Consider the following 14663-nt stretch of genomic DNA (forward strand, 5'->3'; position numbering starts at 1 on the left):
AGGGACCCACCCATGTATGGGGGACGGCCTAAATCTCCCAAGGGAGGTGGAGGACTTGTTTTGCCAATTTCTTGAACTTGATTTAATCTTAAACCTAAATCACTACTTCATTTTTCCAAAACACATTTTATTTTTTTCTCTCTTCCTCTCTTTTTCTCTCCTAGGGCCGCCATTTTTCTCATCATCATCATCTTCAATTGATCATCATCTAGAGCTTGGATCAAAGGGCTTTTAACATCAACGCGTTCCTCTCGTTCTCCTCTACATGTTCATATCCTTCAATTCTTGATTAGGGTATAAACCCTAACCCTAACTTTTTGATTTTTCTTTAATTTTACTGTTTTTATATGTTATTTTGATAGTATGATGATTATATGTTATTGTATTGTTGATAATATGCGTAGAAATGCTCGTTAATTCATGTTTTCGGTTTGATTGATTTGGGACAGCGGTTTGTTTTATTGTTTCTGTAAACACAACTGATATAAAAGTGAAATTAAAGTGTCTAGATGAGTTCCTCTCATCAAGACATTAATTTTAGACTCCGGATTCATGTTATTTCGATTCCCGGAACATAAGTTATGATCAAAATGTTGTTTAATTGAAATTAAAATATGAAAACGAATTGGTACAGGTATGGTCTGACTTTGTGACCATTTTTAGAGTCTTTAGGGTGTACTAGTGTGTTAGGATTTATGATTGGATGAACATTCATGTTTGGGTCATCGAAATCCGAGCCACGGATCACCCGTTATGACTAAAACATGTTTTTGAACGGATTAAAGATCCAAATTGAGTAATGGCTGTAAGTCACGACTTGGTGGCTGTTTTTGAGATGTTCTTGAGCACACTAAGGTGTCGGGTGGGTTGGTTAGGCGAAGATATATATAAGACTCGCCGAAAACTGATTCCCGGGGTTCAAGTTATGACCCGATGAACTTTTAATTAAAACTTATGGTTATGAAATAAGACTTATGATATGAATAATGATTTTCATTATTAATAAATTACTTATGATATAAAAGTAATTATTTTAATTTAAGACTTATGATATACATATTTATTATATCATTTATTACTTAATTATGATTAATGAAACTTTAATTAAACTTATGATTAATAATACTTTTATTATTAATGAAAAGTACTTATGGTAAGTATTAAACTTATATTACGAGGTGATTATAATAAGACTTATAATAAGAATTAATTGATTATTTAATTATTATAAGATTTAATTATAATTTAATTATAATTTAATTATTAAATACTTATGATTTAATGATTATAATTAGAAACTTATGATATGATTAATAATTCATTATTAATTAATAATACTTATGATATGATTTAAAACCTATTATTAATTAATAATACTTATATTATGATTAATATTTAATTAATTAATTAAATACTTATGTTATATTAATTATAACATTTAAACTTATGTTAACTTTAAAAATTCATTTTAATTTAATTAAACTTATGTTATGATATAATTATACATATTTAACTTTAATTAACATTATAACTTATGGTATTATTACAACTTACACTTTTAAAATTAATGTTGACTATGTTTGACCAAGGTTGACTTTTGCGTTGACTTTCGGTTGACTTTGACTTTTAGTTGACTTTTGTTGACTTTCTAATTAAGGAAACTTCCCTAACTTAAAAACTTTCTAAAAATAGAAACTTTCTAAATATGGAAACTTTCTTAAAATAAAAACTTTCCAAAAATAGAAACTTTCCTAAAATAGAAACTTTCCAAAAATAGAAACTTTCCTAAAATAGAAACTTTCCAAAAATAGAAACTTTCCAAAAATAGAAACTTTCCAAAAATAGAAACTTTCCAAAAATGGAAACCTGCTAAAAATAGAAACTTTCTAAAAATAGAAAGTGTGTGACCGTACGCTGTTCCGATCAAACCGATGCATGTTGAGTGTTGTTCTATGTCTACTTGCAACATATACAATAGCTATCATACTAAGACTTGACCTAAGTTAGTTATTTATATCGACCTGCTTTATTTATAGGTCGGCGTTGTGATCATTCCTGATCACTTTACTTCATTTGTTGTTCGCTTATTTGTGTGGTTACTTCGTTTGCTATTAAGGTGAGTTATAGTCCCATTTTTCTACTTTAACTCTTTTGGGATGAGAATACATGCAATTTATTTTATATTTTGGACACAAGTGAAAGTTGATTTAAATTATTCATTGTGAGTTGAACAAAAATATTCCCTAGTCTGGTAACTGTAATCACTGGTTTCTACTAGTGAACGCGAATCCTACGGATAGATCTATCGGGTTTGACAACCCCATTTCGAGCTAGTCGCGCTAGCAATTTATAATCGAAATGTTTAGTACTTCGTATTTTGTTGTAGATACACTTGTTCGGTGTATATTATTTATTGTGTTTGGTAAGGGTAAATAAAGGGTTAAGTGGTTACCAGGTGGCTCACGGAAAATGGAATAATGTTTTATTATATGTTTTCTAGCATATAATTTTGTGGTCCAACAAGGAGTTTTTATGTTTTCAAACATAAATTTTTATGGTTTAAATTAAATATTGTTTGTAATATTAAACCTATAATTCACTCAACATTTTTGTTGACAGTTACTCGCATGTTTTATTCTCAGGTTCATGATTGATTGCTTCCGCTGTGCTTAGAGAGTCTGCATATTTATGATGGCAGCTTTTGTTAAACATTAACTTGCATTCTATTTTGATACATTTAATAGTGGATGTTGTTGACTTTGTTTAGGTCAACTTTTGGTTAAGTAATAGTGTATGGTTTTTCTAAACTTACATATTTTGATAGGTTTCCTTTATAGGAAATCATTTTTAAATAAAGAATGCAAGGTTATTTATTAAATTCATATAGAGTTATGATCAAGCTGTGGGACCAAGATAACGATGGTCGTCAAGTGTACTTTGACGGGTCGTTAAACGCTAGCAGATTTAGGAGCAAGTATCAACCTAATCCCCTATTCTCTCTACAAGAGATTAGAGCTAGGAGACTTGTCACCAACCAAAATGACAATCCAACTTGCCGATCACCCAATTCGATATCCTAAGGGCATAGTTTAGAACGTCTTGGTGAAAATCGATAAATTCTTGTATCCTCCCGGTTTCGTAGGGATGGACATCAAGGAAGACATACATACGCTGATAGTATTAGGGAGACCTTTCATGAACACGTCTAGGACTGTCATTCATGTGTATAATCAAACATTGATCTTGCGATCACATGGGGAGAGCGTTACCTTCAAAATTGACCGACATACTGATCTTTCTGGACAGGCAGAGATGTTTGCTATTTTCACCGGAAGGATCACTTTTGATGATGAGTCTCCACCACCTGCCGATGATATCGAAATGGGTGTCGAATCACAGTCTGCTGATGACCCAGAAATGGAAGAAGAGGATCCCAGCAAAGAAATAGAGGAAGAGGAAGAATCTGAGGAGGAAGAAGAAATGGGAGACGTAAAAGAAACTGCAACGATACCCTCTTCAATCCTAGAGCATCACGAAGAATTAATGAGGCTAGAAACAGAGGATCACAGTTTAATTATTCGTTTTAAGAAGAGAACTGCTAAGGCTGAGGTTATAGATATAGAGATTAACCCTGCAAGTGTCAAAGTAAAACACCGGAATACTGAAAAAGCCCGTTCATCAGACGAATCTACCGAAGAAAACTATACCGATGATGACGAGGAAGAGCAACATGAATACATTCTGTATGATTCACATTCTCCACCCTCACCATATCAAGAGGAGCCGGACTCTTCTCCGGATCAGATTCTGGTCATATCTAATCTTGCTGACATGATAACCTTCATCAATGACACCAATGAATTTGAAGATATTCTCGAATCCATCCGTATATCAACAATTGATTTTACACCACGCTTAAAGGAACGGATCAAGGCTATCGAAGATGAATATAACCTCTATCTACAGATAAAAGATGATAATGTTGAAATCTTAAAAGAGCGCATTCAAGACTTTAGCAATACCCTTCACGATCATATCTACTATGGAGAAAGGTGATGAGAGCATAATTCAGTGGTTCGCACTATTCTCGAGACAAGATTTTGTCGAGATCAGAAGATCATTTATTCTAAGGTCTACAACGCCTTAGCCGGATACGCAATTCCGTTCTCAGCAAACCAACGAGTACTACTGACTCTCATCCGGAAGTACATGGATCTTTCCACCGGACGCCCGACTTATCACTCTGATTAGCAAATGATCGAAGATATTCATAGCCTCTTCGCTCTCTTGTAAAGAGATAATTTCGAAAGCACACCAGACATGCTAGTGATTTACGTAACAATCGATCACCACGCTGATCTGATTATCAAGGAGTTACGATACATAATAGCGGAAAAAGGAAGACGCAACAATCCGTTGTCACATATAGAACCAGACCGAGTCAACATTGCCACCCATGTTACGAAGCAGATAGCACGTATCTTCCACGAATCCACGAATCCTAGTTTCATATTCAAAGCTGGATGTCGGGAGATATATTCCAAGATGGTGACATTAATGCTTAGGTCAGGATTGTTTTTCACTTCTATTCAGCTTCGCCTCTTGATAATTTTGTGCAAAGCTACAAACTCCTACTGTGGAGATCACCGTTCAGAAGATTTTAAGATACTGAAGATACAATTTCTGACACTAGTTGAAGACCTCCAAAATGAGCATCCTGTCAGAGAAATAATCACCACCAGCACTGCCTCGGTGATTGGCATTCATGGATCAATCAGCAGAGCCGTAGATCATATTCTCATCAGACTTCAAGATATGTCACGAGATGACACCGCACATTATCTCTCCTTCAGAAGATCTTCAAGAGAAATACCGGATCTTCTACCACTCTTGGTCCGGCACTTTCTCCGAATCTATCCACCAAGACTCACATTCCCTCGAGATGACGATTGCAACTACCAAAGGGGAATGTCTACTTTTTAGGCATCACTATGGCCGAGCCAACGACCTTAAACAAAAGCACTTCTCGGGAGGCAACCCGTGCAATAAAGTAGAGTAGGAGAATAAAGGATGACAAATGAGCCGATCAATAAAGGACGTAACTTCCAAGATCGCAGAAACAAACCTGTCTTCACAAGCAACCACGACTATCCACTGTGGGTACTCCTTTCTCCTCGTTACTAGCTCAAATTTAAATTATGCCACATCCTAGCTTATCACTAAGTGTAGGATTCCAACCCAAATAAACACTAGACAAATATTCCCAAAATCTTTAACTAAAACTCCTAAGTGTGGGATACACTAGGAACATTGGGGACATTGTTCGTCTAAGTGTGAGATGTTGGTATAATCATTTTATGTTGTATTAAACCCCATTACAAAGATTCCGAGTTCTTAAGCAAATTTCAAAATTTTTAAAAAAAGAAAGCCTTTTCGAAAAAGTACTTTCGAAAACTTAAAACTTTGTAAATAAAATTAAGGCTTAAGTAAGGTAAAAATCTTGTTAGGAGGAACCAAATCTCTAATAGAGCATTGCATGACTAGGCATTATCGACCTAAATTGATGGTGGTGAGGCACCCAAATAAGATCATATAAGCATTCAGCTTTAATGTTTCACTATTTTCCATTGAGAGTGCCGATGTTTGTACTCAGAATCAGAACTTGCTCTAGATCTGCATTTCCAAGTAACGAAATGTAATTCGTGTATAATTAGAAGAGCTAGCCATTTGTCAAAATAATCCTTCCACACCTTCACCACTTCTACCATATCAAAACATCATTTCCATCATCTTTACTATCACTCAAAAAACCAGAAAATGAGATTCCTTTCGAAAAACCCGATGTTATAAACCTCTCAAGTATCACGGCAAAGGTCTTGTAAAAAGTTTACCGGCAGAAAGTTTCTCGAGATAAAATCACCAAAAAAAAATGTGTATTTTCAAAGTTTTGAGAAAAGGAGCAAAGCTTATAAAGAGAAACGCCGAGGAAGAACTTGACCGCAAATGCCTATCACTCCAAAAGGAGAAAAAGTCAAAGTGCTTCTCAAAAATATCAGAACTCCTATCTATCTTACATTTCCGAAATTTCGAATAAAAGTCTTCAAAAAGACTACATTACCATTTTCTCACCCCTTAAAACAACTTCACCACCACTCTAAAATTCTTTTCCATCCTTCCAAATTGACAAATGACCAAGAAGCTATGGTTATTACCGTCTTCACATTAATAACAAGGATTTGAGTCTTTATCAAGCCTATGATAATGGGTGCAACATGACTGGATAAGAGTGAATTCATTTCTTAGATCTATAGGGACCCTTAAATACTTATGTGATTTGAGTGACCCGTGAAAGCTAGCGTAAGTTATGTAACCTCCTCGCATGCTTGCAGAGATAGTTTCAACCCTGACATAGATAACCTACCTTATTTTTCGCTCTTATAATAAAAAGCAAACCGCGTAGGCTAATAGAAAAGAAACTCCGAAAAGATTTCTTAAAGTATAAACAAGAAGTTTGCCTGAGGACAAGCAAAGTCTAAGTGTGGGATATATATATATATATATATTGGCAAAATAAAACTGATTATATTAATAGACAATATCAATACAATCAAAAGGCACAAGCTAAGTTGCCCTCACAAGAGAAATACAATGCAACATACAACAAGACCAAACCCTAGCAAATCAAAGCAGCTATCAAGCAAAACCTAAAATAAGCCGTCCCATCTTTCATGATGCGCTACAAAGAGGCCACTTGATCACCCTGCATTAATTTGAAACCTCATATCAACCCATTTACGGTCCCATTTCACAGCTGCTTTCAACACATCTTGACTACTTTTGACTTTTAAAGTCAACAGCTTCAGCCTTACATACAAAATAATGACTTCACATAAAACATCCACATTTCTTTGCTTATGATTGAACAATCTCCGGTTTCTTTCCTACCATACAAAATACACCATGGCAGCTAAAACAACTCTGTTAATCACATTCCATATATTATTAGTAAATGGACTACCAGCTAAATGCATCACCATATCCTGCAACACATCAGGCATACCTCTATAAACCAACATTGTTAGTCCCTAAAACGTGAATGTGTATGAATATTGATGAACATGGTATGAATGTTGAGAGAATAAGTCAAATGGTCAACATTCTTATTACATACCAAGGGCTCAAATGTGACAAACACTTGACAAAAGGAGCATTGGGGTCTTATATATAGCTACATATATAAGACCCACATTACATGGCTATGAAACAGAATCTGGCTTATTTTAGGATGTCAACAATCTCCCCCCATGAGATAGATTATGTTTCAAAAATTGCTCCCCGTCAGGTTTACATACAAGGAATCACTAGAGCTAACTAACTAATTCCTATACAAATTAAGTATGTGCCGTCGAATCTTGAATCCCATATCTGATCTTCATCTTGATTCTTCAACGGTCTTATCAGAGTGGTGCACATCGGAATGTATTATTAAATCACCAACTTCATCACCGTTGATCACTATAGAGTAACCTCCCCCTTGACTAAGTTATGATACGTCTTGAAGCTTTCATCAACGTCTACCTTTGTCGATCGCTAGACAACAATCTCTTCCCTAGATATCCGTTGTGAATAGCTTGTTTAATTTGCTTGATTTGAGACGAAATGTCGAAACTCTAGAAGCTCCCCCCTGAAGTACATGGGATCTTTCTTTTAAAGTCTCGATCAATTGCTATTAGCTTTTATCAACTTCAACCTTTGTCGATTGCTAGACAACAATCTCCTCCCTAGATATCTGTTGAATGCTATTGGTTTATATAGCATAATTCGAATAACTCCCCATATGATGTAGGATCTTCTTTGAATCTCTAGCCCCCCTAATCAAACAATTCTTTCTTTAAACTCGAGTCTTGCAACGTACATAAACAAGAGTCATAGTCGAAGCATCACTTTTTCTAGCTCCCCCCAAAAAAGATAACCCTTTGAAACAAAATCTAAACTACTGAAATTGCTATACTAACAATCTCTCCCTTAGTTGTTGATTAGTCATGTTGCCGTTGTGAAGATCTTAAAAGTATTTTGATTGCGGAAGAGCCTAACTATCTTCTTCTTTGGACATACATTGATGAATATGGTATACTCTATTTAGCTTGAGTAGCACGAATATGGCACACCGTGTTCACCACTAAATATCCGACAGAGGCTACAATGAGAGGGTTCATAATGCTTTGACTTTTTCTTTGAAATTTGAGTCCAATACTGAGTGTATTGAAGTCATTATCTGACATCAACCATATTGCATATCTCCCCCAAAATGATGAATTTTTTGCTAAATATATCATTTTTAATGTGGTTGATGGAGTCGGCAATCCCCATTAAAATTGAAGTTTCACCGAATATGGAATTGCCGAATCTTTTCGAAAATTTTCTGAGTTAGAGGGTGAAAAGTGTGAAAGTTAACCTTTTGTTGAGTGTATGGTTAAGGTTTAAGAAAGCAGAGACCACTTAGCAATTAAATAAAGAGTTTCTTCTTTAATTGATTTCGCACGAACACTCATGGAATCCACATAATGGTGATATGGTGATGCATGGCGAAGATGATGATAACTGGCTCACATTATAACCAAAATACACGGATAGGGACCACGTATGTAAATTTACAAAAGTTAGGGACCAGAAGTGTATTTTTTGAAACTTCTGGGACCAAAATGTAAGCTTTTTAAAATTCAGGGGTTAAAAATGTAAATTCTGGAAAGTTCAGGGACCGCTTTTAAAAATTTTGAAATTATTTTGAAAATTATGCATAGGTGGTCCTGAGGTTAACGATCGTTAAAAAATTTAACGAACATAACTAACGGTCGTTAGTTTAATAGGTGGGTAGATGGGTGAGTCAGAACCAGGTCGAAATCCGGGTTGGTTCCGGGTTCGGATCTAATCCAGTGGGTAAATTGATCAGCGGGTGTGTTTGGTTCTGGGTATAATGTAGGTGTTTGGTTAAGGGATTAGTAGGAAGGTGGGCTGTTTTGTAATTTAATAAAATTAGGAACGAATGTGGTGTAGGAAGATGGTTGGATTCATTCATGAATGAATGTGGTGGTAAAATATGTGTAGGTTCATTAGCTTTTGTCTTGGTAGGGAAAAGGTGGAACAAGAATATAAAAAATCACGTGAGTTTCTTGGATAGTTTCAAGTTTCAGCCGAAAAGCATAATGCTTAGGTGGGGTCTACACAAAAGTTCAGCAAAATTACACATATTGCTACCCGATGGCTACTGTCTTCTTTCTGATTAATTTTTTTTTTTTTTTTTTGAGCACCATATATTTTCGAGCAGAAGCTTTATAGAGCAACAGGGATTTTCGAGCAGAAGCTTTATCACCGTAAATGGACCCGCAAAGAAGATTTTCACCAAAATCTTATATGGCCCGCGTCTCAACTGCCTTACAACCTTTCTCATCAAAACCTATATTTATTTGTGTAGCAAATTCTCAAAATATGTTTTAATTCCAAATAAATCATATTTTAAGGGGGAGAAAAAGACCAAGAAAATAAAGGTTTTATCAAAATATGACACATCATATATTGAGGGGGGGAGGATAAAAGGATCAAAACCAACATGAGTTCCATCTAAAATGACTTCTACATTCTTCTGTGTAGAACCCGCATTTCAAAGTGGTGTCAAACACACTTCAAAGTGGTGTTAAACATCAAAATGGCTTTTGCACAAATAACAGTGTAAAACTCATATTTTCACACATAACTCTCCCAAGAAACCAAAGCTAAAACGTGCAACAATCAAGGGGAAGTTTAAAGATTCAAATGTCAGTAATGACAGAGGATGTGTCCTAGTGACTGCCTCAGGAGGATGTGTCTAGATGAATGCCTCAAACAAAATAGTCATCAAATGACGAAGGATGTATCCTAGTGACTGCCTCACGAGGATGTGTCTAGATGACTGCCTCAAATGTGGAATGACCCAACAACGATCAGTCAGCATTTAAGCCTGACTACACACACTCCTTAGAGAGTGCAACAACTGAAAGAGATGTGTCACCTCATGACATATCAATGACTTCAGGACGCGATGTAACATCTTCCTACATTACATTGATTTTGACCGACACCAATGCGGTGTTAGGTACAGTTGGAAGACTTGGTATAACTAAGAGTGGAATAGTCGAACAAAAGTTCCATGATACTTTAATCATGGAGGTGGATAGCTTTCTAACGCCGACTGGAACTTCTGTGACCAGTCATCCTCAACATCCACCGAGGTTAAACTTGGACCTACCAATACCGGTGAGGTCCCCAAATCCGGAAACAGTTTTGGCTTCAGAAAACTTGTCTAGTGTAAAAACTAGCATGCCTGATTTAAACATGTCTAGTATAACAACTAGCTTGATTTTTACAAATCCAAAAACGGTTTCTGAAAGATCTGGCTTTCCCTGAGGATCAAATTTTACCTTAACCTATTTGTCTCTTCTTAGCAGGTACACATTCCATCTCTAATGATAATCATATATGCTCTCTCTACTATTTTGCAATGAACACGGGATGCCATATTCATGCTACACGTGATGAACACGGTACACCATATTCATTATGCGGGGAGAATGAAACACGAGTCAAAAACAAACCAATCACGATCATGAAAAAAATGAATCAACATTTGAGGGGGAGCAAAAGAGGTTTACACAAGATCAATTCAAGCTACTTTCAATTCACGAAGATGGTCGAAAGTCAAAGATCAAGACCTCATAGCCCGAACCAAAGAGGAAGACAAAACAAATCAATCATAACACTCCTAAATCAGTTCATCCTATGTGAAAGTTCGTGTTCAAAGCTGATAGCATCAAAAGCTTCATAACTTCAAACCGAAATCAACGCCCAGAAGAAGGCTGCACAAGAAACTACAAGAGAATGATCAAGGGAGGGTTACATCTGTTAAAAACCCCATGCAAAGGACTAATGTTTGACAATCAAGGAGAAGACTGTTAACAATCAACACTGTTTTGAAAACCCCATGCCAAGGGGGAGATTGTTGACAATGAATATTGTCTATTATATGTGGCATGTGGTTTTAGTTAGTATTAATGTAATAGTAACTATGTAATAGTTAACTAGCTATTTTACCATGGTAATTATGTTTAATTACCACCCTTGTAACTAAAGGAGGTTGCTAGTATATAAAGTAACCTCCCACCCATTTTATCTTTAGTTGAGTTAACTAGTGTGTGTAAACTTTATATTATTCTCTCAATTATATCTCATGCTAGTTATTGCAAATCTTCACTACCGAAACCCATAAACACTAAATATAAACCGATCGACACCTCTAAAAGGGACTAACAAACATCCTCTTCACTTTCTTCCAAACACTATATGAATATACACGTTGAAAAAACAAATGCTCTTGTGAATCCAAACACTGATCACATAAAGCACACTTTAACTACAAATTAGGGTACCATTTTTGAAGTTTATCTTGAGTCATAAGCCTACCCTGAACAGTAATCCACAACATAATTGCATGTTTAAGAGTAGCCTGGGGAAACCAAATCACATGATACCAATCAACTTTAGGTTTATCCAACCTGAGATCTTTCCAAACTTGCCCTGTACTATAAGCCCACTTTTTACTATTATTGTCAATCCAAACCACTTTATCCATTTTATCATTCAAAGTAGGCATAACAATATTATAAAGAACGGGGTATTTAACCTGCCATTCATCAGGCCACACCCATCTATTATCCTGAATAATATTAGCAACCTTCACTGAATCATTTAACCTAGCTTGGTATCTATCCCTCCTTGACACAATCTGATCCAATGCTCCAGTAGAACTCCAAACATTAAACCAAGCAGATGTCCTTTGCCCATTACCTTCATCATGAAAAACATGAGGTTTGATTCTTTCTCTAAGTAACAGTAACTGTCGCCAGCCCCAACTATCAGAATTCTCATGCTTTACCTCCCAAATGCTTCTCCCTTTTAATTTTACAACATTAGCCCACTTGGCCCACAAAGAATCATCATTCTCAATAATTTTCCACAATTGCTTAACCAATAATATCTCATTCCATTGCTTCAATGGTTTAATCCATAATCCCTCTTGGTCTTTAGGAAGACAAATATTTTTCATGCAACTTTAGCCTTACCTCTAGAACACTCACCTTTACTCTACAAGAAACTTTTCAACACTTTCTCAATCTCTGCAATTACACAACATGGAAGCATATAGACTGAAGCCCAGTATATTTGCATTGAGGAGAGCACAGAAGCTATAAGTTGCAGCCTACCTGCATAAGATAGCTTTTTATTTCTCCAACTGCCAACTTTAGCTCTCACTTTATCCACAAGACCTTTACAATCAATAACACCCAATCTTTTGGCAAGTAAAGGAACCAAAGAAGACAATGCTCTTATTCAAATTGGGCAATAACCCAGAAACACTACTAAACACATCTAAAGCCTTTTTAACCACCTTCACAGAATTTAAGTCTCCATGACAAAGGACCAAAAGGTCATCTGCAAAACCGACATGTGATAACTTCAATCTCTTACATCCAAAATGAAATTGGAATTCCTTACTATTCCTAATTTCCTTTACCAAGATCAAGTTTAGAACCTCCATCACAATAGTAAACAAATATGGAGATATAGGATCCCCTTGCCTCAAACCCCTTCCACTTTTAAAATAACCATGTGCCACCTCATTTACACAGATAGAAAATCTAGCAGTTGTGACACCTGCCATAATCCATTTAATTATCAAAGGGTGGAAGCCAAAACCCTTCAATGCCATCTCTAGAAAGCTCCAATTCACAGTATCATAAGCTTTTTGCAAGTCAATCTTAAGTGCACACCTCTGTGGCCCACTAGCTCTATTATAACACTTTAATAATTCTTGGGTTACCAGGATATTATCTTGAATATGTCTACCAGGCACAAAAGCACTTTGATTAATACTCACAATCTGATTAAGCCCATATTTAATCCTATTAGTTATCACTTTACTAATGCACTTATATATCACATTGCAACAAGCAATAGGGCAAAAATTAGACACTCTATTGGGGGTATCTATCTTTGGGACAAGAGCAATTAGGGTTGCATTAACTTCACCAAGCAATTTCCCATTTCTAAAGAAATCCTTTATAGCCATACATACATCCTTACCAACCAATTCCCATGCTTTCTTGAAAAATGAGAAGAATAGCCATCAGGACCTGCAGCTTTAGTACTATCAATACTAAACATTGCATCCTTTATTTCATTATCAGTAACCTCCATGACCATCTTATCTGCAACAGATCTTGAAAGCTTATTGGTAAAGATATCACCAACTTCATTTAAAGAGATAACATTATCAGTACTCCCTAAAAAATTCTGAAAATGATTAACAAATTGTTGGGCCACTTCATCTCCATATAATCTTGTACCATGTTCATCACATATACTCTCCACCATACTTTTATGCTTTCTACTCCTTAAAATACCATGAAAATAACTAGTACTTTTATCTCCATCTGTTAACCACCTAATTTTAGCTTGTTGTTGCAAAATGCTCAGCTCATCTCTTTTAGCATCTTCATACTCTTGCAACAGCACAGCAGCATACACTCTCAATTGATGGTCATAAGGATCATTATCAATATCCTTTTGAGCCATCTTCAATTTATCACTAATAACTTTTACCTTTGAGAAAACATTACCATAACTCTAATTAAGCTTATTCAATTCTCTCTTAAGACCTTTTAATCTTTTAACCACAGTGAACATTGAATGACCACTAATTTGCTTAGCTCATTCCTGCTCAACAATTGGTAAAAAAAAACCCCTCCTTATCAGCAACATAGTTCATGAATCTGAAAGCTCTAGGCTTGAGATTTATCTCATTAGGCAAGCCCACTATAACTTGACTATGATCAGAAATCAAATAAGGCAAAAAAAACCCCCATAAGCAGTAGAGTATTGCATCAAAAACTCATCATTGGTAAGAATCCTGTCCAACTTTTTCAAGACACCACACTTAGGGTTCTTCAATGATTTAGTCCATGTATAGTGAAATCCAGAACTACCAAGGTCCTCCACTTCAATCAAATTAATACAATCAATAAAATCTTGCATATCTCTAGTAACAAAAGATCCACCAGATGAGTGTTCACTAAGCTTTCTTGTAACATTAAAATCACCTATCAATACCCAAGGTTGTTTCCCAATAAAATTATTTTTCACAGCTAATTCTTCCCAAAGTAACTACCTATCTCTCCCAGAATTACAAGCATATACAAAACTACAAAAGAATTTGATTTTCTGGTCACATGGAACCACTTGGCATAAAATCACTTGCTTATCCATATGAATAACCATAACATTCAGCAAATCAGGATTCCAACTCACCACAATTCTACAACTAAAAGGACTATACTGCCCATTAGAAATCCAATGCCATTTTTTAGAAACTTTAGAGCATACCTCATCAATCTTATTCTGTTTTAACCTAGTCTCCACAACACCACATAACAGCAATTTCTCATTCTTAATAAACAACTTTAATTCATCTTTTTTATTCTCAGTATTCATTCCTCTTATGTTCCATGAAGCAAACTTAAACTCCATTATACTGTAACATCCCGCCTTTTTCTGTTTACTTTACGTTTAATTAT

General features: G+C 35.5%; 1 protein-coding gene across 1 annotated transcript; it reads right to left on the reverse strand.

Annotated features, from left to right (window-relative positions):
- Window positions 1-12174: 12174 nt before the first annotated feature.
- LOC139888250 (uncharacterized) lies at window positions 12175-13665 on the reverse strand. The gene is made up of 3 exons (XM_071871273.1): window positions 13174-13665; window positions 12438-12970; window positions 12175-12379 (listed from the first exon to the last, which is right to left on the reverse strand). Exons 1-3 carry the CDS (start codon window positions 13663-13665, stop codon window positions 12175-12177), a joined length of 1230 nt encoding a protein of 409 aa, XP_071727374.1.
- Window positions 13666-14663: the final 998 nt, after the last annotated feature.

The sequence above is a fragment of the Rutidosis leptorrhynchoides genome, chromosome 2, assembly GCF_046630445.1.
Source record: "Rutidosis leptorrhynchoides isolate AG116_Rl617_1_P2 chromosome 2, CSIRO_AGI_Rlap_v1, whole genome shotgun sequence".
NCBI lineage: Eukaryota > Viridiplantae > Streptophyta > Magnoliopsida > Asterales > Asteraceae > Rutidosis > Rutidosis leptorrhynchoides.